The 25,504-nt window shown below is 48.2% G+C and overlaps 1 protein-coding gene and 1 long non-coding RNA gene across 2 annotated transcripts in view; one reads left to right on the top strand and one right to left on the bottom strand.

Annotated features, from left to right (window-relative positions):
- SNED1 (sushi, nidogen and EGF like domains 1) overlaps nucleotides 1–25,504 on the bottom strand; it is a 104,731-nt gene that overhangs the window by 36,662 nt on the left and 42,565 nt on the right. The window contains exons 2-15 of the mRNA XM_072618790.1: nucleotides 24,909–25,196; nucleotides 22,330–22,470; nucleotides 20,081–20,243; nucleotides 13,610–13,735; nucleotides 13,297–13,410; nucleotides 9,930–10,043; nucleotides 9,603–9,716; nucleotides 9,272–9,388; nucleotides 4,547–4,672; nucleotides 2,910–3,014; nucleotides 1,940–2,053; nucleotides 1,363–1,479; nucleotides 303–419; nucleotides 53–169 (exon numbers count right to left, since the gene is read on the bottom strand). Coding sequence (XP_072474891.1) covers nucleotides 53–169; nucleotides 303–419; nucleotides 1,363–1,479; nucleotides 1,940–2,053; nucleotides 2,910–3,014; nucleotides 4,547–4,672; nucleotides 9,272–9,388; nucleotides 9,603–9,716; nucleotides 9,930–10,043; nucleotides 13,297–13,410; nucleotides 13,610–13,735; nucleotides 20,081–20,243; nucleotides 22,330–22,470; nucleotides 24,909–25,196 — 1,873 coding nt within the window. The remainder of the gene's footprint in view (nucleotides 1–52; nucleotides 170–302; nucleotides 420–1,362; nucleotides 1,480–1,939; nucleotides 2,054–2,909; nucleotides 3,015–4,546; nucleotides 4,673–9,271; nucleotides 9,389–9,602; nucleotides 9,717–9,929; nucleotides 10,044–13,296; nucleotides 13,411–13,609; nucleotides 13,736–20,080; nucleotides 20,244–22,329; nucleotides 22,471–24,908; nucleotides 25,197–25,504) is intronic.
- LOC140510305 (uncharacterized) lies at nucleotides 3,755–20,183 on the top strand. The gene is made up of 3 exons (XR_011969179.1): nucleotides 3,755–4,592; nucleotides 10,715–10,847; nucleotides 20,095–20,183. It is a non-coding gene; the product is annotated as an uncharacterized lncRNA (long non-coding RNA).

The following is a 25,504-nucleotide window of genomic DNA, read 5'->3' as shown; positions in this document are numbered from 1 at the left end:
GGAAGAAATCAGCTTCAAGTTGCCCACCTGGAGCTAGCTTTGCTTCCCTTACCTATTTCACAGTGCCGCCCTGAATACCCTGCTGGACAGTCGCACTTGTATTTGCCGATGTAATGGAAGCAGGTCCCTCCGTTCTGACAAGGGCCAGAGGCACAAGAGTCTGGCTTTCCTGGAAACAGATCATGACCACAAGGAGTCAGTAGCTGCTGGGCTATGGGCCCTTCTAAGCTCCGCACCCTTCCCTTCCACCCCTTGTCTTCCCAGCCTTGACCATTGGCTGCTCACTGCTCTGAAGACCTTACCTATTTCACAATGCTTCCCTGTGAAGCGATAGGGGCAGCTACATAGATACTCCCCGTTGGATTCCTTGCATGTCCCACCATTCCTACAGGGTCCAGAGCTGCACAGTCTCGGCCTTACTGAAGAAAGAGAAGAGAGAGGAAGAGCCAGGTCCACCACCCCTGGGATGCTCCCTGGCCCTAGGTTCCTTAGAACCCTGATCTCCATCCCTAGGCTCTTTCTTGGGGAGGACATTTCCCACCTGAATCATGGCTCTCTTGGGAGTAGCTAGGGCAGGGCAGTTACAGACTTGCTGCAGGGTGTCATCTGAGCAGAAATAGCTGACCACTAGCCCGAACAAGGGAGCAAGGGGTCTGGACTTTGTTTCCAATTATGTTGAGAGTGAAGATCAGTTAAAGATGCCCTTGCAGAATTTGTCTTAAATGTTTATTTGATTCCCTCCTTATGCTGTTTGCCTAGGGCATAGTTTGTGAAGCTTTCCCCAGATATGAAAAGTGCTTGTTATAGCTCTGGGGAAGGACTCCATGGCTGACTCAGTCACTAACTGCTAGTCAGTGCACTTGCTTCCTCCTTGCCCTCATCTTTCTAAATTTTGGGGAGGCCAGTGGGTGAGGAGGAAGCAGTCGGCAGGTCTCCCTTGAACTTGGGTAAAGCCCTGGGGTGGTTGTGGCAGTGCTGGGATTCCTTAGCTGGAGTTCCTTGAGAATTCCTGGGGCCTGCAGTTGGACTGATGTAACTCTTTTGTGGCAGAGCCTTGGATGGTCCTTGTCTTAAATAGATGAGGAAGCCATAGCCAAGGGTGAAACTATTTGCCTCAAGTCAACACAGGTGATCAGCATTAGGGTGAGATTGGAAGCCAGTTTCTCTAACCTCAGAGCCAGTGCTCTGAGGAAATTGAGGGTCAGAGGTTAGGTGACTTCCCCATGGTCACACAGATGGTCAGCACTTTGCCCCTATCTGCTGCCTTTGCCAGGCTTGTCTTCCTGAAGGGTAATCACCAAACCCATCTGGTAGGAGGGCAAAGGGTGCAGTCTAGAGGGAATGTGAGCCTGACAGCCATACCTTTCTCACAGTGCTTGCCATGGAAGCCTCGTGGGCACTCGCATGTATAGGAGTCATCATGGACATCGCAGGAGCCCCCATTGAGGCAGGGATCTGAGTCGCAGGGAGAGGGCAGAGCTGGGGAAGTAGAAACACCAGCTGGTCAAACATGCTTCCTTACAAAGCCTTCCTAAGAGGATGGTAAGCAGCCAAGGGGGTGTACCCCTTAGTCTCCCAAGCATATGCATAATCAAGATGCCTTCTGATCTAACGTGCCCGGAATTCACAAACCTTTGCTTTTTTATACTGAATAGTTTCGATTCTTGGTTTGTACCCAAATCCATTCCCTTATCTTCCTAGGCCTTCATGTAGAAATGGTAGAGAGCTAAGGGACTTTAGAAGGAATTGAGTCCAATCCTCTCATTTTACAAGCGGGAAAACTGAGTGACTTAGCCAAGTGACTTAGCCAAGGTCACACATCCAGTTAGCACTGGAACTAAGCCAGGATACTTTGTCCAGGCCCATTTCCTTCCCACCTCTCCACCTTGCCACTCAGAGGCTGCCCTCACCCTTCTTTGTGCCTCCCATCCCCACTCACAGTGGTTGGTACTGTAGTCGGTGTGGCACACACACAGATAACTCCCGCCATACTCCATGCAGTAACCGCCGTCAGGACACTGGGTATTTACATTGCACGGTGTGGTAGTGACTTCTGCAAGGACAAGCCATGCACATATCTTTCTCTGGCCTTGGATTCACAGAACCAGGTTCAGGTGGGCAGACCCACCCCATGCCTGTTTTTTGTAGCACAGTGCCTAATAGTTGAAACTACCAGCGCAGGTATATATGAATCACAGATTCCATACCATTTGGTTTGCTTTCTAGTCTAGAAACAGATACAGGTGGTTTATGCTAAATGTGGTTTACCTGCTCTCTTCCCTTTGTCTCCAAGCAGAGTTGCTTAGGCCCAAAGGAAAATCTGCACTTTAGAACCTTCCATATGTCTTAATTGTACCTTGGGAGTTCCACCGACCCACTCCTTGCTTGTAGTGACAAAGATGGCGGTCCAGTCAAATTCCTCTGAGTGAGAATGTGTCCCTCCCTGTAAAACCATGGCCCTCACCTTTACCATTGAGTTATCCTGGGGCAGAGAAGTGAGCAGACACCCAGGCATTCTCCCCTGTTGGCTATGAGTTTGGCTACTGTGGATATCTCTCTGTCTCTCTCCTTCTCTCTCTCTTCCTGTCTCACCCTCGTTCTCCCCCTACTACCTCCTTTTTAGAAATCAGTGAGGAAACCGAGACCCAGAGACCCTAAATGACATCCACAGCTTGTGGCTGTTTAGGGACCAGGGAGCCTGTCCTGCTAAAGAAGTGCTTTTCACCCAAGATGACCCATTAGTGATGGCTGCTAAGTCAAGCTGGGGAAGCAGGGTGATAGAGAAGGTGCAGAGGAGGTGCCTCAGGTAGTAGGGGGTGGGGGTGGGGGACCATGGGGGAGCCAAGAGCTCTGCAAGATGGGGCATGGGGAAGGGAAAAGGAGAGATGTTTTCCTTCTGTGGTCCGTACCGAATTCACAGAGGAGTCCAAAATATCCCGGGGGGCAATGGCAGATAGTGACGTTTCCCTCTAGGCATCTCCCCCCATTCCGGCACCCACAGTCTTCAGGGAGCTCTGTAACCGATCAAGAAACAAGGCACCTTGATAAGAGAAAGGACTGGAGACACTGAAACATTTGTAGCAGTGTGGTTTGGGGTTTTTTTGTGGTGGTGAAGACCTGGAAACAAAGTAGCTTTCATTGATTGGGGAAGGGCTTGATGGCTGTGGTCAAGGAATATACTGGAATACTGGTGCGAGAGAACGGATGAACACCAAAAAGCGTGGGAGCCACCCTGAGTGGAGGCAGAAGCAAGAAAGCCGAGTCAAAAGTAACAGCAACCCAGATATGGAAATAATGAGAAAAGCCACAGGGAGAGATACACAATTGGAAAAAAGCAAGTGTGGCCCCAACGGAGGGAAAGGAGAGAACAGAGGTGCCCACTGCTTGGCAGGCGGGAGACCCATGGGGAGCCAGCACTGCTTAGGGCGTCAGAAGTTTTGATATATTGATCGGCTTTGCTGAATTGTCTCTTTTCCTCTAAAAATATTTTTTGTTATATGGGATAGCTTTTTGTGAGGGGGCTGGATCCTGGGAGATGTGGAAAATGAAAATCAACAAAAATTTTAGAAACAGAAGAAAGGAGCCAGTGTTAGGGTCCTGTCCTCCTGGCTGCCAGAATCCCAGGACTTCTGACGCAGGCGTGTCCAGAACACAGAGTGCTCACCAGAAGGTGCTGTCAGACTGCAGCTGTCGGGAAGCCAAGCCTGCCTGGGACCGCAGGCAGCTTACAGCCCAGGTTAGTTCATGAAACTTTCCCCAGGAGCACGGATGAAGTAGGGATCCATATGCTTACAGAACAAACTGCCAACGTAATCAGACTCCCCAGAACGAGGGTGTTGTGAGGTCCCCCTGGTCCCTCCTGCTTTGCCCTCCTTCCATGGTCTAACAGCCCAGAAACCTGGGTCTCTCCCTGGTTTTAGTCACTATCTCTAGGAGCATCAGAGGGTGAGAAAAACCAGTGTTCTTTTTTTCAGTTCTTGACAATAGCTGCTACATCTCCCCTGGGCACCTGGTCTTGGAAATGCCAGGTTTCTTTCCGAAGGACTCAGCTGCCTTCCTCTCATGTTTGTGTGTGGACAAGAGGGGAGAGAAAGGGAAAGAGATGAACGACTAGTGATGTTGCCTGTATCACAGCCTGATTGATTCTTTCCTCTATTCCACTGTCTTCTCTGTCCCACCACGCACCCCTGTAAACCCATTCATTCACACTCAAGAATGCTGGTGTACACACACACACACACACACACACACACACACACACACACACACACACACACACACACACAGACCCCTACCCCTGTGTTAAGACATGCCACATCCATTGACCTTCCCCCATTGAAGAATTGGCAGCTGTTGAGCAAACTGACCAGTGTCCTGGCAACAGGAGCAAGTGGAGATTGGAATCTTTCCCTCACAATGACCCTGGCTATTTCTCAGTGTCTAGCCAGACTTCTCTGTTGTTGACAGTTGCTCTGACTGCCTCGCTGCTCCCCACAGAGGGTGTCAGGGCCCAGGAGGCTCTGCTTAGAACCGGTGTCATGCTTACTTTCTGCACAGTCGGAGCCTGTGTACCCATCTGGACACTCGCAGAGGTAGCCTTGTTCTGTCTCCAGGCAGGTGGCCTCATTCTGGCATGGATTGGAGAGACAGGCACTTGAGATTCTGGGGCCTCCTGCAAGAAGGCATCACAGTGAATCACAGGGGAAGGGAGAGAGGGCTTATGAAGTGAGAGGCTGGGATCTCATGAGTTTGGTTTTCATGGATGCATATTTTCTCTCTCCAACTACACTGTATGGTCCTTGGAAGATTGGGACCACATCTTCTACTTTTCCCTGTATCCCAAAGTACTCCTCATAGTAGACCTCGAAGGTATCTTGTCTCTGTTTATTTAAATCATGCCTTGTTTTGTTTAGCAACAATTAAAAGATCTAGTTTCATTAAGGCTTGAAACCGAAGATTTTGGGTTTGAAAGGAGTTTAATTCAGCAAACACTTGTTAAACCCCTACTGTATTCGAGGCACTGGGTTATTAAGCTCTAGGGATACAGAGAAAAAAGCTGAAACCATCTCTTCCTCAGAGAGCTTACATTCTTCTGAGGAGAACCATGGAAGCAGGGAGGTCAATACACAAAGTGCACAGAACTCCCCGAGGTCGTTTTGAGTGCTGAGCCCTTCTGTAGAGGATGGCTACTGGACTGTGCTTTGAAAGGGGCTAGAGACTGCAGGAGGCAGAGGCCATGAGGGGGTGCATAGAATTGGGAGAATGAGGAAACCCACGTAACTGGAACAGAGCAGAGAGAGTGAAAACAGCAACAGCTAACATTTATATAATGCATGAAATTTGGCAAACTACTTAAACCATGTTACCTCACTTGGTCCTCGTAACAACTTCTGAGGTAGATGCTAATACTATCCCTATTTTACAAATGAGGAAACTGAGGCAGATAGCAGTTCACTGAATTGTCCAGGATCATACAGCTAGTATCGGAGGCAGAATTTGAACTTGGGCCTTCCTGGCTGTAAGCCTCACACTCTGTCCCCTTACTCCCCTAAATAAGCCTGGGAGAGAGAGACCTTAGGCATCATCACCTCATCCAGTTCCCTCACTTGAGGGTCTGGGGTAGGGAATGACGTCACACAAAGGAGAAAAAGCAGATACAGGATTTGAATCCGGTCTCTTTGATGTCAAGGCCAGTGTTCCTTCCCCAGTGCCATGCTCCTACCCATGTATCAAGGCTCAGGTTAAAGCCATCTGTTTTTTAGTAGGGTGGAGCTGAACTAGCAAGGGAGGCAAGCACAGGGTATGCCATGGTCAGTTCTATAACTGTCCAGAAATTGTGCCCAGCTCTAGGGCAGCTGTCCCGCCTTGGCTTGTAACTAAGGCACCTTGTAGCTATACTTTGTAGAGGTTCCCTGGGCTTGCCATCTGCCACCCACCACTTTGCCACTGCCCAGGAAGGATCTCTATGGCATTTCATTCCAAGGGCATGGACCAAGGTTGGCCCTTTGGTTGTCTTGTCTCAGAGCTTCCCCAGGCTCTGAGATACAGCTGCCTGACCAACCAGGCACACAGGTGATATCTACACTCTGGCTCCTGCTTCTTGGTCTCAGCGCTGATCACCAATGCTTAGTCACCAGCCTTTTGCACCTGGGCCTTCCTGTTCTTCTTGGGCAGCAGTCATCAAGGTTTGTCATGTGATTCAGTGGTAGGAACACTGGCTTTGGAACTCAAGTTCAGATCTCACCTTTGAGACAAGCTACCTGAGCAGACGTCGGTAAGTCCCTTATCTTCCACAGGTCTCAGTATCCCCATCTGTCCAATGGGCTGTAAGATCTCTTCCAGGTCTGCTTCTCAGATACTCCAAACTGTTCTAGTCTGGCCACCTTGACTGGCTCATTTGTTCTCCTTATTCTAGATGGACCATTAATCACTTACAGACAACTATTCTAAATGACCTAGAGCAGCTGGGAAGGTTAAATTCACTTCAGCTGGATTGGCTCTTCACCCTGAAACTCGTAGAGAGGGAAGTGTTACCTGGATTGGGGGTTCTTCACTTAGGTCTGTGAAGTTGGATGGGGGAAATGTCTTCTTTATTTTCAGTAACTTCTAACTGAAATTTAACGTTTCCTGAAGGAATTGTTCTGAGAAAGGGGCCCTTAGGCTTGTTCAGACTGCCAATGGGGTTCATGACCCAAGAGTGGTTAAAACATTGATTCCCTGACATTGATTCCAAAATATTTTTGAATGAACGTGTGACTGAATAACATGCCTGGCTTGGATCTATCTCTGCGTTGTTGCCTCCCAGTGAATGTCACAAAACTTCTTCCATTCTTGGTGCCTCATCTTCCCCATCTGATAAAAGTGAGCTGTTAGACTTATCCTTGATAGGACATGTTAAGATAGTGGAGAGCACACAGTCTTTGAGTCACCAGAGACCTGGGTTCAGGACCCACCCTCTTTCCACCTCTCTGATCAGATACTTTCTGCAGTTCCATGTCATCTGGTGCTTCCTAACCTACCTCCCAGGGTGTGAGAAAAGTGCTTTGCAATCTGCAGAGGGCTCCATAACCCAGACCTCCAAACAGCTCTACTTGCTGTCTTGGAATGCCTCGTTGTGGCCTGGGGGTAAGCCTGGGGTCTTTATGTCTGAGGAGTGACCAAGCTCAGGCATGGGAAGGCTCCCCACTAGGCTGGCCCCAGCAGTTCAGGAAGGTCCTCCAGGCTCTTGAGGAGCTGGGCTCTTTAGGGGGGAATAGAAGAGAGGGGACCCTTCCAGAGTCCCATCCTTTGAATTATTGTGCTATGGGCTGTTACTATGAGACTTTGTATAGGAGGCTGGGACTGGGGGCTGGGAGCAAGCCCTGAACTGCTAAGGAGAGACAACTCTAAGGGCACATCACTCGGCCAGCTCCCTGTGTAGCAATAGCTCAAGGTCAGTGATGGTTCTGAGCATGTCGTTCCCATGGAGATGCTCTGTAATGTTGCAAAAAATAACTCCCATGTGCAGTGACCGAGGATGCATTATCAGTATTAGGAAGCAGGGAAGGAAGTGCCTTGACTTGAAATGAAATGGTCTCTTCGCTTAACCTCCCTTTGATGAGGGCCCCCCTCCAGACAGACTCAGCCAAGCCTTGCTGTGTCCCAGATGCCCTCAGTTCCCTCTTGGTCTTCTCTCTTCACTGGGACAAAAGTGTTGCTCTGGTCCTTTGGTTGAGATCTTATTCAAGTCCAGAATATTTGGTGGAAATGCCTAACTATTTCATAAGGCAGAGCCACTTTGTAAGGCCCAGAGTTATGAGACTTCATAAAAGACTCCAGGATGCTTTGGAAGCCAGATGTATTTTTACTTAGGTATTTCAGGGGATTTGTGATACTATCAATGCAGTTACTCCCCTAAACAGAGGCAATGCAGATCATTCATGCCTTCTTCTGTATAATTCTTGGCTATACCTTCCTATAAATCCTCTGTACAGGGTCTACTCACATAGTAGGGGCATGTCCAGGCACCCTGATGTTAGGAGGGTTAGACCCATGGGGCCTTCAGGTGCTGCTTGTTGTCCTTTTCTCTTGCTACACGACTGACCTTTTCTCATTCTTCTTCTCCTTGGTGGCACTTTGGCATCTTTCCTCCCATTCAGCTCTTTGTTGTTGACAAGCTTTAGCCTAGTCACATGACAAACCCCTCTACTGCCCTTTGGATGACAGTACCGAATGACCAGAAGCTCTATAGGGTCACTAAAAGAATGTTGGAGCCAAACAGATGGGCAGGCCTTTGTTTTGGGGAGAACCTTGGGGCCATGAATAACTCCCAGTAACTTCCCAAAGGTGAGTCAGCTTCCCCTCCTTCCTTTTGAGGTTTAATTTTGGGCTCAGTTCGTTGTCTGTCTTCAGTGTTTGTCCAAGATACATGTACTCATGGACAACTTCTGTGGGCCTTCTAGCCAGGGGCCAACCGTGGTTTGGACAATAGTCATTCTTCATCCCCTTGGTTTTTTCCTATATGGCTGATTAAACTAAAATATCCTAATTGATTCTAGCTCTCATTTAGGTGACCCTGCACTGTTGTAGGGCCTAATACAGCCAGGATGATGTCATACGCAGCCAGGATCATCCTCTCTATCCCTAGGGCCTGGGGGATTATCCATCCATAGGAAATCCCTGTTTGGTTTTGGTTCTGAGCTGGACATCTGCCATGCCAGGGCGGTCATTCAGCTCCCCTTTCCTGCCTCGCTAAATATGCCCCATCTTTGAAGACGTCTAGAAAATAGCTTGTTGGAAGGAGGTCTTTAAAGTGATGCTTGTTCTTCTATTGAACGCTTTCCTTTCACTTAAATATTCAACGTAGAGGACTCCCTTGCTCTCTGGGCCTTTCATTCACCTGGAATACTGTTTTCAAAATGCCTTCAAGGATTACTTTTGTGTGTGTGTATATTATTTGCATAAAGGTTTCATCAAGTTGGGAGAATACGCATGGGGTGGGTAGTTACCGCATGGGGTGGGTAGTTACCGCTGTTCTCCTGTTTGCCTTTTTGCATTGGTCATTGACCACATGGGGATTTTCCTTGAAGCTGATTTGTTGGGCTTCCCAACTGCATGTCTAGGGCTTGCTGTATCCACACCTCTGCTCTTCACTTTCTTGGAAAGCACATGGGCAGTCAGCAGTTCCACGGGTTGACAGATGCTCCTGTTTCCCAATAACCCCTATGCCACACGAAGTGGTGGTCCATCCGAGTGTCACAGCCCAGGGAGATGGGCCACCTCAGCTGCTTACCATACTGACAGTTGTTCCCATAGTAGCCAGGAGAACATGTGCAGATGTAGCGCCCTGGGCGGATGTAGTTGCAAGTCTGCCTGTCCCTACAGCTCCGGTCTTCACAGGATGACTGATCTAGATAGGATGGAAAAGAAAGAGCCTTGGTAGAGCCAGGCAGTATCAGTAGAGTGTAAGGGACCTGGAAGCCTGGGTTTGGGTGGAAGAAAGTAAGAAGTTGGCAGAGCCAGGGGAAGAGTGAAACAAGGTGAATGAATGGGGAAAGATCTGAGAGGGGCCCTGGCTGCCCATAGAGGGAGTGGTCAGTCATGCATGGAGGGGGACTCCTTACCTAGCTCACAGTGAGGGCCAGTGAAGGACTCTGAACACAGGCAGGTATAGTTAGCCACCAGGTCGACACATTTCCCTCCATTCATGCATGGGTCAGAGTCACATTCATTTATATCTGCAGGGAAGCAATCACACATGACATAAATGAGTTAGTCTTCTGGAGGGAGACCAGTAGGGCAGGTTGGAAGACACTCAGTTTTCAGAAGAGGAAACTAAAACTCAGAGAGAGTAAGTGACTTGCCCAGGGTCACACAGCGAGTCAATGTCAGAGACAGGACTTGAGGCCAGCACTCTGCTCCTTGTACAAATGGCCCATCTGGTTTCTTACCGATTTCACAGTTTTCTCCTGCGTACCCTGGCTGGCACACACATTCTGCAGTCCCATTTCCAGCCTGGCATTCTCCCCCATTCTGACAGTCCTTGGTGTCACATGGCGATTCCACTGAACAGGGAAGACATGAACACAGTAGTTATGTGATATCTATTTTCAAGTAAATGAAGAGATTTCTAATAGAAGTACAGATCTGGAATTTGGGTGCAAGGTCAGGGTTGGAGAGATATTTGGAAGTCATCTGTACAAAGGAAATTATCAAGAGAGAGAATGTAGAGAGAGAAGGGGGTGTAGAGGGTGGGGCTTCAAGCTCTGGAGAGACAGTGATAGACTTGGAGTCAGGAAGGCTTGAATTTAAATCCTGCTTCAGACATGTATTAACTTTGTGACCTTGGGCAAGTCCGTTAGCTTTGGTCTGCCTCAGTTTCCTCATCTGTATAATGGCGATAATAATAGTGCCTACTTACAGGGTTGTTGTGAGGTTTAAATGATATAATTTTTAAAAAAATTAACATATTTTCATTTCTCTCTCATTTACGTTAAAGCAATTTTTTTAAACATTTACTGTTTTTTAACTTATTCTATTCCACCCTCTGTCTCCTCCCCCACCCCAACTCTAAGCAATTATATATATGTTATACATATGCAATAAATGAGATAATATTTGTAAAGAGCTTTGCAGACCTTAATGCATGCTATAAACGCTAGGTATTATTATTGTTTTGTGAACATTATTATTATCTGAGATAGTAGGAACATCATAGCTGCCATTTCTTTCACAGTTGAAAGTTTGCAAAGAGTTTTACATGCATCATCCAGTGTGAGCCTCACAAGAACACTGTGAAGTCAGAAGTGGCAAGTGTTGTCAAACTCACTTTACCTGTGAAGAAACAGCCTTGGTGACTTGTTCAGACGGTTAGTAAGTGTTGGAGGCAGGATTGAAACCCAGGGCTCTTTTATTATAGGTCCAGCACAAAAGGCAGAACTGGGGGCAGTGGGTACAAAGTTGAGGCAAATGGAGGCTTGATGTAAAGAAATCAGAGGTATTCCAGGGGCCAGTGGGCTGGGGAGTAACTGGCTGGAAGCTGTGGAACACTGCCGGGGGTTGTAGGGGGAGGCTTTTGTTCAGTGTGGGACTGATGGCCCCGAGGTCTCTTTCCACTCTAAGGCTCTATGATCTGCCCATGGTAAGACAGGACAAACGGACCCTTGAGAAAGAAGTCCATGATTTTTTGGTGCTCTCAGAGACCCTGTGAGCTTCCTAAGGCTGAGTGCTGGACTTAATTCAGTCTCTCCCCCCAAGTCATCTTCAGTAGATGCTCAACCTCAGTTTCCTTATCTGCTCAATGAGAAGGTATCCCTTCTCTTTGCAGCTTTGAAGGTATCAGTGTTATCTGCAAGGGAGCCTGATGAGGGCCCTCCTTGGTAGTTGCCTCCTGCCCTTGTGCAGCAGCCCACCCCTCCCCCCTTCTCTTTCACCTAGATTCTCATTTCTGTCTGTTCCTCTGGATCTTGGAGCCTGGTTCATGACCCCAACCTCTGGTTTATAGCCCATCAGCTCCCCAAGGGAGGCTTTTCCTTAGCTTTGATGATTGCCTGCTGACAGACAATTTCACCCCCACTGGAGAAGGTGAAAGGGCCTGTCCTGAGAACCCTCACAGTTCCTCTAGTCTAGAAGGATTCTTCTGAACAATGGAATGGGTTCTACCATCTCTCTTTTCCTGGACTCTGCCCTGTGGTAGAGGTGATCCAGACCTAACTTTCTGTGGGAGCTGGAGATTCCCAAATGAGGCTTCCCTTCTGGGCAGGTGGTATCACCTGGTCAGGATTAATGGGTAACGGTGATGGAGGCCTCGGTGGCTGAGAGAGGGGGCCCATGGGGAGCTCAGTATCCCTAGTGGGAGCAGAGATCAGAAGACCGACCAGGGGAGCACAGCCTTGGATCCAGGAGGAAGCTCAGAGGTCAAATTGTCCAATCTCCTCATTTTACAGGGGAAGAAACCTGGCAAGCCGTGGTCAGAGAGGGTGTCACCACAAAAGCAGGGGAGCAGGCTACCTCCAGTGTCCTGGAGCTAGGAGGAAGGACAGCTGCAGGATCAGCCACACACACTGGGAAAGCCACTCTGGGCTAGGGCAGGAAGGCTCATGAATCAGGAGCAGCCCAAGCCTCTCAGGGGCTCCAGGGGAGCATCTTTTTCCATGGGTTCCCATGCAGTGGCTGCACTCCTTTTGGTTTCTGGCAGAGACACTGAGGAGCAGATGACAAGAGCAGTCTCTCTTTTGAGTCACTCCTTCAGGCCATTCAAGAACTCTGTGGGGAGATTGATGTGACTGGAAAGGCATGTGAAAGGATATGGCTGGGCCACAACTCTTGGCATTTCCAGCAAGGAAACTGATCAACCCCAGAGGGCAGGTGGGCGCCTCTTCCCTTCTAGAAGAGGCAACCACATCCTGTATCTGCAGAAGGCTAAGGGTAGCCATGGAAGGTCTCTGAAGGGACCTGACCAGGACTGATAGCATCTTTTGTTGGTGGTTTTGAGCCCTTGGAGATCTCAGAGAGAACATCCATCTCTTTGCCTGTGGTTGCTTTATGACAGTACTTGCATGTTTCCCTGGAGGAGAATTAATCTATCCCAGCCTCTGGGGCCCTTTCTGACCATCTGTGAGTTGGGGTTTCACTGTAGGAGAGGATGCCTTTACCCAGAGGGGGAGTAGGAAGGCCCCTGGGATGGAAGATGGGCAGATGGCTCTTTCTGCAGAGGCTGCATTTATAAGGGACCAGACCAGCATGTTCACAAAGCAAGACAATGACCAAGCACTTAGGAGATCCAGGCTCTTCTGTGGAATCAGCATATTGCTCTCTGCAATGCCTGTCAACTCTCTGTGCCTCAGTTTCCTCATCTGTGAAGCCGCCACCCTCTCATCTCATCTAACTCACAAGGATATCAGAAAGTTGATGTTTAAAACATGAACAAAAGAGGAAACTGAATCAGTCCCTAGAGCAGAGGCTATGAGTGTGTGGCTGAGCCAGGAATTCGGCCACCTGTGTCCTAATTACAGAGGCAGAGACAGGGAGAAGTTGCAAAGGGACCAATATAGGCTTGATGTCAGGAAACTGCCCAGGAGGAGCATGAGCTGCCTGGGGGTGGGGTGCCTTGTTCCTGAGAGTCTTCACTGGTCTAGGCACTTCAGAAGGATTCCTCCCCAGGTCAGATTGGACCAGACAGTCTCTGAAGTTCTTTCTAGTGCACAGAATCTGTGATGAGCTGCCTGGCAGAGACTCTTGCCTCTGATTTGGGAGGGATGTTGGAAATCTGAAAGGGCAGGAATTTGGGTCAGTTTTCTTTTGGATGATGTGTCTTACCTGTCCCACAGGTGGGCCCTTTGAAGCCTGGGGGGCATTGGCAGCTGAAACTGTTAATGCCATGTGTACAGGTCCCTCCATTCTGACATGGATGGGAGGCACATTCATTTACATCTGAAAGACAGAACATGAAGCCTTGTGTGAAGAAAACCAAATCAATCCAAACTGGAGCTCACAGAACTGTGAAGTTAGGGATGCTTTTCCCTAGGGCATTTCCTAGCCCAGCAGAATCCCAGGTCTGGGCTGTTTATTGCAGCAACATCGCCTCAAAGAGCCTCAGTGCACAGCGCTGTTCTCCCAGAGTAACACTCACCCAGGTGGCATTTCTTCCCTGTGAAGCCTGCCAGGCACGAGCAGGTGTAAGAGGGGTTCCCAGTAATGCAGTCGTCAATGCACTTCCCTCCATTCAGACAAGGACGGAGGGTCAGACACACAGAAGCTGCCAACACAAAACAGGAAAATTTCACTCCAAGAATAATGTGCTCAGGAATTGTTCTTTTAATACTCAAGTAAGATGCTCAGAGTATAACAGGTCTCCCCCTTTATTCTTTGCTTCTCTCATCAGACGATTAAAATAATAAGGCTCTGGACCGGGCCTGTGATTTTATTGGCAAATGAAACCTTTTCACCACCTCATAGTCTTGGAGAATTGTATAGAACATTGTAAGTTTAAGTGACTTGCCCTGGGTCACATGGCCAGCACCTGAACCCTTGTAGAAAGGATATTAAAAAGCATCCCTCATTGTATTCCCCATGAGCTGGGCCTTTGGGCCAGTGAAGTCTTCCTCACTTCTAGGCGAGCTCTTTATCCACTAGTCTGTCCTAGAGCACACTGCCTGGTACACCAGAGGCACTTCATCTATTCTAGTTGACTAACTGAAATTGCCAGCCTTCTCTAATAAAACAATAAAAATAGCTCACACTGATTCAGTGCTTTAAGATTTGCAAAGACTTTCTACACATTATCTCGTTTATTTAAAGATAATTACTAAGTGCCTGTGTTTAAAGCACCATCCTAGACACAGGGGTGGGGGAGGGATATGAAGGTATGAAATCAGTCAGTCTCTGAATAAAATAAGGTAACAGGCTTGTGCATTCTCAGAGGTCTTGGATATTAGGAAATACTACTGTGTACTGAAAAAATTCCGAGTGATTGGGTGGAAAAGGGCCCACTCTGCTGGTGTCAGTGAATGGGCCTGCTAAGTCATGAGTGACCCTGAACACCATTCCAGCCCTAATTTTGGGGGCAGCCCATCACATGGCAGCAGGGTGGGGGTGATGAACACCATGGGTCCTCGATGAGCGGAGGGACTGGACTGGCCCCATGTTTCTATTTGCATCTGTGCTGAGGGGATACATGAGGAGAGACCCCATGTGTGAGGACTTTATAAATTCAAATTTGTAATACTTACATTGGACTCCAGGAGTTTTAGACCCTCTACGTTCTAAGTCCTGTGATCATCAAGGAGCAGAAGTTAGATTCTACAAAGGGCAGCTTTGGTCTCCATCGGGGCTTCTCTGGCTCTCTGCTAGGTAGAAGAGGCCCCAGAGCAGTGCAGGAAAACCTGCGGCTGACACTCAGTCAGGGAGCTTTGGTATCTGCAAAGGGGCCAGGCAGAGAAGTGTTCTAGAGGGGCCTCACTGGGGAAGGCTGGCATATGGGATGTGCGCTTTCGCTAGGTGTGGGCAGAGCCAGTTTCATGGATTTAGAGGAAGACCCAGGGAAGCAGACCAAGAGGACGGGGAGGTCCTTGAGAGTGGGGCTCTGATGGAGCAGGAGGTGTGTGGAAACGCAGGGGAGCTCACTCCCCGCCTCATCTCTAATACATGAGTATGAGGACAGAAGGCATTGGCAAGAACAGGCAACCTTGAATCAGCCTGAAAGCGTGGCACAAGCCTGTGTCAGGAAGGGTGAGCCAAGGTTGAGGTCAGATGCTTAGGGTGGGGAGCATGGTGTGGGAGCCCCGGGGTAACAGCAGAGAGAGAAGGAAGGATGCTTCCTTTTCTATCAAGGAGACAGGGGAAAAAAAGGTGATCCATGACATAGGTGGGGACCTTCTGGAAGGTGCTGGGCTTGGAGTCAGGAAGCCCCAAGTTCCAATCTTATTGCACACATGGAACAGCTTCGTGACCCTTAACCCCTCCAAGCCTCAGTTTCTTCATCTAGAACAGTAGCATGTAACCCTCGGGCTTGTGGGAAGAATCAAATGACCTCGTGAAGTGCTTTGCAAATCTCAAAGTGCTGCCTAAACTCCAGTTACTTATTAGTAATAATTGGGAGTTGAAGATAAAGCCGTAAGAGGGTACCCAATGTCCTCAGTGGTCAGCCCTGGATAGCCTGGCACATGCTGCTGCTGAACTCTTAGGGGTCTCTAAAATATCATGGACAGTGGGAGAGCACTTGAGAAAGTGGAGAGAATCAACAGTGCTCCAATTAAAAAAAAACCTGAAAAGAAGAGGGCCTTCCAGGTGTAGCCTAGTAAGGTGAACTTCAATTCAGGCAGAATTCCAGGTGGCGTTTTTAAAGCAGGAGGCATGTCACCAGGACTCTTCCTCAAGAGCAGGTCATGCCAAATAAACCTCGTTTCCTTTTTTCTCGGGACAGTTATTATTAGACTGTAGATCGAGTGAGCACTGTGGACATACAACACCTACAGTTTAGCAGAACGTTGGACAGTCTCATGCTTTCCTTGTGGACCTCCGCATGGCTTAGTGGATTCAAAACCACTTGCTGTATGACCAGACCCAAAGAGTAGTGATTAATGGGTTGAAGTGAAACTTGAGAGAAGTCGCTAGTGCAGTGCCCCAGGGATCGCACCATGTGTGCTTTGGGGGAAGGCATGCCTGGCCTGGTTTTGGAATTTGTGGATGAAAAAAATCTGGGAGGTAAGTAACACATTCTGGTCAGTTCACTGCAAAAATCTCATTGGCTTAGGATGGAAGTCTGAGTCAGATAAAATGGACTTTGGTGGAGGCAATGGAGGGATCCTGCCCTTGGTCTCAGAAACTCAACTGCTCACACACGTGATGGGGAAGTTGTAGCTAGTCTAGGGTTTGTGTGAATAAAACAACAGGGGGTCCAGTCCACATTCCTGTGAGCCAAAGGGATGAGGCACAGTAGACCTGGGCAGAGGTGTCCCTCGCCCTTTAGGTGAAGCCCTGCTCAGGTCACAGAGGTTTTCAGCTAGTTCTGGACGCTGCACTTTATAAAACAAAGGCATTGACAAGCTGGAAAGTTTCCGGTTCCAGAAGGGGCTAGAGACAATGTCACGGCAGGAGCCACAGAGGAAGATGTGAGGAAAGTGGAGTGTTTAGTGCTTTAAGGATTATTTCTAGGAACTGATGTTGTTCAGTCTGGAAAAGAGGAGATGATGGGGGCGGGGTAGGCAGAATATGGCTTACTCCAGCTGTTGGAAGGGGTCTGTCGTGTGAACAAGGTGAAGATGTATTCTGCTTGGTGCAGAGGGTTAGGAGCAGGGGTTGGCAGGGTCAGAGAGAAATGAGATGGCCAAGAGAGACGAGGAGGCTGATGTGTTCTCTGTCTCAGAGGTGATTAGAGGGGCTTCCTGTTCAGGCTTGGGTCACACTCAGGGGCCTCTGAGATCCCTCCCGATTGTGTATCTGTTAATGACAGGGATCTGTAGTATGAACCTGGGTCCACTTGTGCAGAGGGCTGATTACTTTGACTTTTCCCCCTAAAATTCATGAGCCAGCCACATGGTGGCGGTGCCTAAGGGTTCATTTTGCCCAAGCACTACACATCGGATGCCTGGTCCATTTCCTTTGATCTTCACCAGATTTCAAAACTCTACACAACAAGTGCAGTCGTACAAGGGCTGCCCTTCACAGTTTGTTTCCTTTCACACCAAGAAGTGACCACAAACATCACACGTTATGAAAAAAGGAATGCTTGCAGGTTTTCTTTTCATGTTTTGTGCCTTATCGTCCTGGTCAGTCCTTTCTCTGAACTGGTGAGTTTATAGCTTCCACATTGCTACTTTCCTACAGTTTTTATTCCCAAGATTGGGACCCCTCTTTCTTTCCTTTTTCATTTTAATAAGACCTCCCTACTGACTATAGCTTACTTCTCCCTGCAGATGCTGGGCTGTGGTCTCTGCACATTCAGAGATGAGGTGTTTCTCATTCTGTGTCTGTGTCTATCTGTCTTTCTCTCTCTCTTTCTCTGTCTCTGTCTCTGGCTCTCTGTCTCTGTCTCTCTCTCTGTGCAACACGAAATCAACCTGATTGGAGTCAGATTTTGGCAGGCTACAGATGCCAAACACAGGAGACTGTATTTCATCCTTGGGTGATATGGAGCCACTGGACCCAGGTCCAAGCAGGCCCTTTGCATCATGCGATGCAAATAGTCCTCCAGTGAGTGAACCTGAGAGCCCCCAGGCAGCCCCATTCTGCTTTGGGATAACAACATTTTAAGGTTTTTTAGGGTTTTTCCTTTCATCAAGTCTAAATTTGTCTCTTTGTAACTTCTCCCCAAGCTCCTAGTGTGGTCCTCTGAGAACCAAGCAGAACAAGTTTAATCCCTCTTCCTTGGATTTCATGCTGTCCATCTCTCCCTTCCACCCCCTGCTCTTCACCCAAGGGTCCCTGGCTCCTCACTCTTCTGGCTCTTTCTTTTACAGTGCTCTGCATGCAAATTCTTTGGCTGTTGTACAAACAAGTGCCAGTCTCAGTGGTTGTGCCTGGGTAGGCCATCTTCTGAACGACTAAATTAGTGAACTAATTAAGCTCAAATAAATAAAGATAGAGAAACCCTGAGACTTAGGGTAAATGACTGTTCATCTCATGCTGCTCCATCCAGAAGTGAGCCCTCTGCTCAGCGGCTTCCCAAGGTCCAGAGCCATCTTCGAGTTCCTTATTCACTCTTTCATTAGAATAGGGTCAGTCGTCCACAGACTGGGTTTGGCACTGATCATTTTCCTGTTCTTGGTTTTTCTCGGCCATGGACGAGTGAAGCTCCCACTGAGGGCAGACAATGCCTATCTTTTCCATAAGAGAAGGTGCGTGGAGAGTGGCTATTCCTTAGCTATGACAGATACTGGCCACTCTCATTGTCACATTCATGTCATTCTCTTCCTTCTTCTCCCAGCACCATATTCTTCCCTGCCTTGCTGACTTTAAGAATTTGTGTTGGTGGTGGTTTAAAGGATAGGATGGTTCTGATGAAATAGTCCCTTCTCCACCTTTCCTGCCTGTTGGTGTCTTGTCTCATACGTCTTTTTTCATTCTTTGCTGGTCTTCACCTTGGCCATCACTTCTCTTCCTCCTGCCTCACCATCCATTCCTCTGCCTCCCCTCAAATCACAGACCTGGTGGGACCTCAGAGGTCACTCAGGCCAGCCCATCTGTTAGCAAAGATTCCTCTACACCATTCCTAACCAGTGGTCATCTAGACTTGACTTGGAGGCCCCTAGATAGGGAGCCTCGTTCCACCTCATTTCACTTTTCCCTAATGGCTCCTTAAAAAGAAGATGCCTTTATTTTCCTTGAGTCTGGCCTCAGACTTCTCTCATTCCTATTTACCAAAGATCCACTTTCCTCTAGTACCTTTTTCAGTTTAGGAAAATCCTCCTAAAGCCACCTTCAAATACTTCTGTGATTATACCTTGAGCTATTTCTATTTGGGGTGTGTATGTGTGTGGGGTTGTGCTCAATCAAGTCTCTCAGGCTTTCTTGTCATGTTGACCATGTTATCATAGGTATGGATAGACTGTGACCCATCTGGGCTTGCCTGACTCATGCTAAACATGTGCATGTGCATGCTGTCATGACCCTGCATGAGCTCTTGGCATGGCATCTCCTTCCTCTTGGTTTTCTAAGACTCAGCAATTCATAGAATTTTAGAAATTGTTGACTCATGGATTTAGAGCTGGAGCTCAGCAGTTATTTGGCCAAACCCTCTCATTTTGTAGGTGAGGAAATTGAGGGGCAGAGGTAGAATTGCTTGCCTGAGGTCACACATGTATAAGTGGCAAAGCCAAGATCTGAACTCAGAGCCTTCTGACTCTAAATATCAAGGGACTTCAGCAATCTTCTGTTTCATCAATGAGTAAACTGAGGATCAGATTCTAGTTTTTCAATCTAGACTTTTACCAGGCCATTCTAATGACTTTTCATTACATCAAATTTTGATTGATCTAATCAATGCTAAATAGAGTTTTTTCTTCCCTCAACTTGACTCTTTTCTTGATACAGCCCCAAACATCAGGCAAATTTTTCCTTTCCTTTCCTTTCCTTTCCTTTCCTTTCCTTTCCTTTCCTTTCCTTTCCTTTCCTTTCCTTTCCTTTCCTTTCCTTTCCTTTCCTTTCCTTTCCTTTCCTTTCCTTTCCTTTCCTTTCCTTCCCTTCCCTTCCCTTCCCTTCCCTTCCCTTCCCTTCCCTTCCCTTCCCTTCCCTTCCCTTCCCTTCCCTTCCCTTCCCTTCCCTTCCCTTTCCTTTCCTTTCCTTTCCTTTCCTTTCCTTTCCCTTTCTTTCCCTTTCTTTCCTTTCCTTTCCTCCTTCTGTCCCTTCCACCTTTCCTTCCTTCCATCCATCATAATTCCATGAGGTATATGACCTTGCTCAGGGCTAATAACTTTAATGGATTAATTCCCCCCTGAGCTCCATAGTCTTTCTCTGATCCACCCCTCAGCAGGACCCCACCTCTAGATGGGTGACAAGATGAGCACTGGAACAAAACAGGGACAAAGAAGTGTAAACCCAGGCATATTGCTGCCCTCCCCCCACCCTACCCCAAAGGGAAGACACCTAGTGACTGTCCTCTTACTTGTGTTGCTGCAGCCCCCCACTTGCACCTGGGCATCATCGATTCTGAACACCCATCGCCCGGGGATACCCACATTTGTCGTCATCTCCACGTCGACGATGTCATCGGTGCGGGAGCCAGGGATGTTGAAGTAACGTTTCCCATCACCAGCATTGAACCCTGCCTGGGAAGACAAAATCAGTGAGTTAGAATTCTAGATCCAGAGGAGTTTAAAAGAACTGGGGAACCCAACTGCTTGGCACTGTGGGCAGAGTGCGGGACTTGGAGGAGGGAAGACTGGGCTGAATTCTCTCACACTCTAACTGCATAACAGCCTTTCTGTGCTTCAGTTTCCTCATCTGCAAAACAGACTAAATGGACTCAGTGACCTCAAAGGTCCCTTTCAGCTCTAAGTCTAGGCTCTTTTGAAGGCAGGGTCTTATTCCAACACCTTCCTCCACCATGAAAGATCAAAAAGAAATGAGGAGACTCTGCTCCCCATTAACTCCCCATTGCCCAGAAGACCAAGTAAAACACTTCATCTGATGGTGCCAGGCTCACTTCTCCTGGTCTCTCAGCTTGAACTCCCTCTTTGGCCAATGAGTCTGTAAATCCAACTTGCCCTCTTCTCCCTCTCCCCGAGCTGGCATGCCTGGACTTTTCCCTCCTATGTCTCTATTCCTGTTGGCCCACATATCCAGAATGCCTTTTCTATTCTTCTCACTCATCCAGTTTCAATCCATCCTTCAAAGTCCAGCTGAAAATCTACCTCCTCCATGAAATCTCCATGGTAATAATAAAATAATAGCCAGCAATTATATAGTGCTTTAAGGTTTGCAGAAAGCTTTATATATTATCTCATTTACTCTTACCACCAACCTTGTGAAGTAGGTGCTATAATTCTCCCTGTTTTACAGATAAGGAAACTGAGGCTCAGAGAGGATCATTGACTAGCCCTCTGTCCCACTTAGCTGCCATCCATGACCATTCTGAATCTCTCCCTTTGGGACTTCTAACGCCCTTGTCTTCTACATGAAACACTGGGTGTTTCTCTGCTGCCTTGGATTTCAAGTTTCCTTGTCAGGGGTACACATTTCATCTTTCCAGGCAGGGATGGTGGCTTATACTTTTGTACCTTTCATAAGGCCCAATATGGAGCAGATGCTTACAGTAGATTAATATAAGTTTAATATGTACCACAAGTGACCAACTTGGGCAACTATTTGGAGAGAGATGGAAACCAGGATTGTTGACTTTGGTGTTTACTCTGTCTGTGCTCTCCTCATGCTAAGGAACAATGTGCAAGCACTTTGGAAAAGACAAGTATTCTCATAATCTAGGCCCTTGTTCTTACAGGTCGAGTCATCTGTGGGGCCAACCTGAAGTACTTCTTTATGACTGATGACTGTGGTTGGGATGGTCTCTCTGGCATCTCACGTTGTTTAGGGGATCATGAGATCAGATCTGGAAGGAACCTCCGAGGCCATCTGGCCTAGTCCTCTCCTTTTACTGAAGAGAAACCTCAGATGCAAGGAGACAAAGTGACTTGTCCAGGGATGTAACTGGTGTCCTGGGTCTAGAGCTGGAAAATGTAAGCCATCCAGTGTAAGCCTGTTCTTCCAGATGAGGAAACTTTGACCCAGAGAGGTAAGTGATTTGGCAGCAAGTGGCCTTTTAGGATGCGCCCAGCTCTAGAGCTGCCTGTGGGGAAGGAGGGCTGGCACCCCTCAAGTGAAAGCTTCTGTAACCACATCTCATTCTGCGGGCATCCACGCAGGGCCAGAACCTGGGCTCCATGGACAAGTCCATATCGGCCCTTTTGGAGTCTGGAATCTCACCGGGTACCCGCTTCCTTACACCTGTGATTTGTGATTTCCTGCTCACTGGAGACACTTGAAATGCCCTGGGCAGAGTGCCAGGAATGCTCAGCTGGTGGCAAATGCTCACATCCTTCTGGGCATCGTTAAGAAAGAACAAAGGGATTAAATACAAACAAGAGGGAGCATTTCTTTTCTGTGAGGTCACTGCTCTTTAATGTTGAGGCTGGGGGTGGGGATGGGAGCCAGGTTGGCAGGGAGGTGAGCAAGGAAGGAACTTCGTGGCACCAGCCAATGTAAAGAATACACCCTGGCCAAACCTCACAGCACCAAGGAGGGAGGGAGGGGAAAAAACCACGCTCTTCACACGTCTCTGGAGAAACACACTAACAGCATTAAAATACTACAGAGAGGTTTCCGGGAATGTGCATCCTGTGTGCCCGTCGATCCTACCTGTGCGGCAATGCCTCCTAGGCCCGCCAAGTTGCCCCCACTGCTGGCATGCATGCCTGTGGTCCACAAGATGGACTCATAGTTGAATATGGTAAAAGACAGCTTGCCATCGGTGATGAGGACAGTCTGGAAAGTGTTTACCTACAGGGAAAGAATCATAGAACATTGAATGTCAAAGCCACAAGGGCTCTTGGAACAGAGAGCATAGACTATCAGAGCCAGGAGGGCCTTTACAACATAGAAAGCTGGATGTCAGAGCTGGGAATGCCATTAGAACGTAGAGTATGGAATGGTAGAGCTGGGAGGGACCTTAGAACACAGAATGCTCAACATCAGAGCTGGGAGGGACCTTAGAACACAGAATGCTCAACATCAGAGCTGGGAGGGACCTTAGAACACAGAATGCTCAACGTCAGAGCTGGGAGAGACCTTAGAACACAGAATGCTCAACGTCAGAGCTGGGAGGGACCTTAGAACACAGAATGTTCAACGTCAGAGCTGGGAGGGACCTTAGAACATAGAATATGGAATGTCAGAGTTAGGACCAAACCTAGAATATAGATCCTAGAAAGCTGGAGCTAGAACAGACCTCATCTAGTGCAAACTTCCCCCTTTATAGATGAGGAAACTGAGGTCTACACAGAGTCAGTGACCTTTCCAAGGCCATGCAGCCAGGCAATGGTGAGTCCGCTGACTTTACATGTGAGGAAATTGATGGCCCAAAAGTTGATTTCTTATTCCACATGACACAGGAAATGAGTTTCAGAGGCAAGATTTGAACCTACATCCTCTGACTAGTAAAATGCTGGCCTAATGCCAGGAGGAGAAAAGCAGAACAGAGGGGTGAGGAGGGAGAATGAAAAGGAACTGGGGGAGGACAGGGGAAGGTTGGGGGAGAAGGGCAGAAGGAGATGGGAGGACTGGGGGAGGGTGTGGGGATGTTGCAATTCCATAATGATGATTTGGCTGGTGGTGAAACTGGACTATACCATTAGCCTACTGGGGGTCAATGGGGAGGGCTTTCAAATCCAGATTGCCTTGTAATAAGAAGGTGCAGTAGTGACTGTGATGGCTTGTGTCAGCCATAGGGTGAACCTCAAATCTCAGATTTCTTCCCATGCAGATGTTCCATTCTTCTGAACCATTTTAGAATCCAGGAAGGAAATGGAGTTGGGCTAGGAGAGACAGGGTGTGTGTGTGTGTGGGGGCGGGGCATGGGTGTGTAGGAGAGCCCAGATAGGTGGTTTTCACATATCTAGCTCGCTGTCTCTGGAGAGAGAGACTTATGAGATTCTCGTGTAATAGATATGGAGAAAGTATGCTACACAAGGTAAAATTCTGGTCATAATAAGCAGATCAGTTGATGTTGCCTTTTTCCCTAGATGCTGCTACCTTCACTAAGAGGAGTTAGCTCATCACAAAACACTATTCATCCCAGAAAAGTGATCGATTGTGCATGTCCTTTTTTCCCTCAGGATAATTTTAAAAATGTGTTTGATGTCTAAATAGCTCCTAATCTGAACGACCAAGTTAGTGAACAAACCACTAGGTTAAGAAGAGAAATGCACGCATAGATATCATCTTTTGCTCTGAAGTTCCTTAAATATATCATAGTAATTTCTCATTTCTTTGACATCATTAGGGAATCACGTTTTCTGCATGAATTTTCTAGATCACTAAAAACATTTTTGATAGAAACCTTTCTAAAACATATCTCCTACCACATGCATTCTTAAACAGAGCATCCTGACCACAATTTAGCCTTTTCTGAAAGACTCAGGGATCTCAGTCTGCCAAGACTTCAGGGCTGGAGGTGGGAGCGAGCTTCATAGGTTCTCTGTCCCCACTTTCAGTGGCCCAGCTCGTCCTTTTATTGCTCTTGGATCAACTGTACATTTTAATAGCTCTTTTCACTGGCAAACTCTCCCTGCTTGCCTTTGTTGGTGTGTGCGCCAGCTTTTAGCCAGCCTCCTTGTGTCTTCAGACATTCTCCTTCGAGGTATTACTTTCTGGAAATAACAGTATCTAAAAGTCACTAATTGGGTGGAATAAAATTCATGAACTTTCCTTAGAGGCGTCTTGTCATCATCTCTGTAGCACTCCTCATGGGGGCTCATCGCTCTTCAGTTTGAAAACCCCAAAGAGGGAGAACCTTCTCACTTCTGAGGCAATCCATCTATGGGGAGTTGTACCTACCACCGAACTCAGCTAGGCTCTTGGTGGCATCCCTTCCCATTGCCCCTAGCTCTGCTCTGTTTCTACACGATGGCCCTCCTCAGGCCTCCTGGGAAGCACCCGCTGCCAGAACTGGTACCTCGATGGTCCTCTGCCTGTTCTGCTGGGCTAGGAGTATGAAGAATGCAATAGAGAAATCTTCTGGTCAGAGGGGATTCCCAAAGGAACAGATCCAAAGTAGTTCTGGTTGTGGCTGTGTCAGGCTCCAGTGGACGCTGTAGAACTTGCAGTCAGAGAACAGGTAAGGGGAGAGAACCCCTGGAGACTCACAGCCAGGGATTGCATTTGGTTAGAAAACCTGGTTAGCATTCTTCCCTCCATCCCTCACCAATGGCTGAACTTACCGGAGAAGACGAGCTCCCTCCGAAAAAGGTCACCTGGTGCCAGGTGGCAACGAAAACCCACTTTGCCGAGAAGTCGGGGAGCTCTGGGAAGTATCTCCAGATGTCCTCCGTGGCTCTCTGCAGGGTGGCCTGCTCCTGACTCTCCCGGTAATAGACTTCTCCAGCCCGGCGGTTGTCAACATCAGCCCAGAAAGCAGCCACCACGCAGCGATCTTTAGAGATGGGGAAGGCCACCGGCGTGAATTGGGAGACTTCCTTGAGAAAGGAGATGATTCCGTTGTTGTTGACCTGTTGGAGAAGGGAAGACAAAAACAAAAGGTCTGAGCAGGCACGGGGTCTGCCGTGGAGGCTGCAGCCAGCGAACGCTCCTCCATCCACCTCTCGTCCTACAGTCCGGATCTCAGAGGAGAAGCACCGCTAGCTGTCAACTGTAAGAAAGCACTTGTGGAGAGGCAGCTAGAAAGGGGTCCCCCGATGTCACCTGGGCTCTCTGCAGAGAGGCAGTACTAGTACTGCACCTGATCAACTTCTGTGCCACTCACCACGACATCTCCTCAAACCTCGTTCCCCCCGCCCATCGCAGCAGAACTTTGCTC

Source organism: Notamacropus eugenii, chromosome 6 (assembly GCF_028372415.1).
Source record: "Notamacropus eugenii isolate mMacEug1 chromosome 6, mMacEug1.pri_v2, whole genome shotgun sequence".
Taxonomy (NCBI): Eukaryota; Metazoa; Chordata; class Mammalia; order Diprotodontia; family Macropodidae; genus Notamacropus; species Notamacropus eugenii.
The sequence above is the reverse complement of the archived record's forward strand: the minus strand, read 5'-3'. Positions and strand labels throughout refer to the sequence as shown.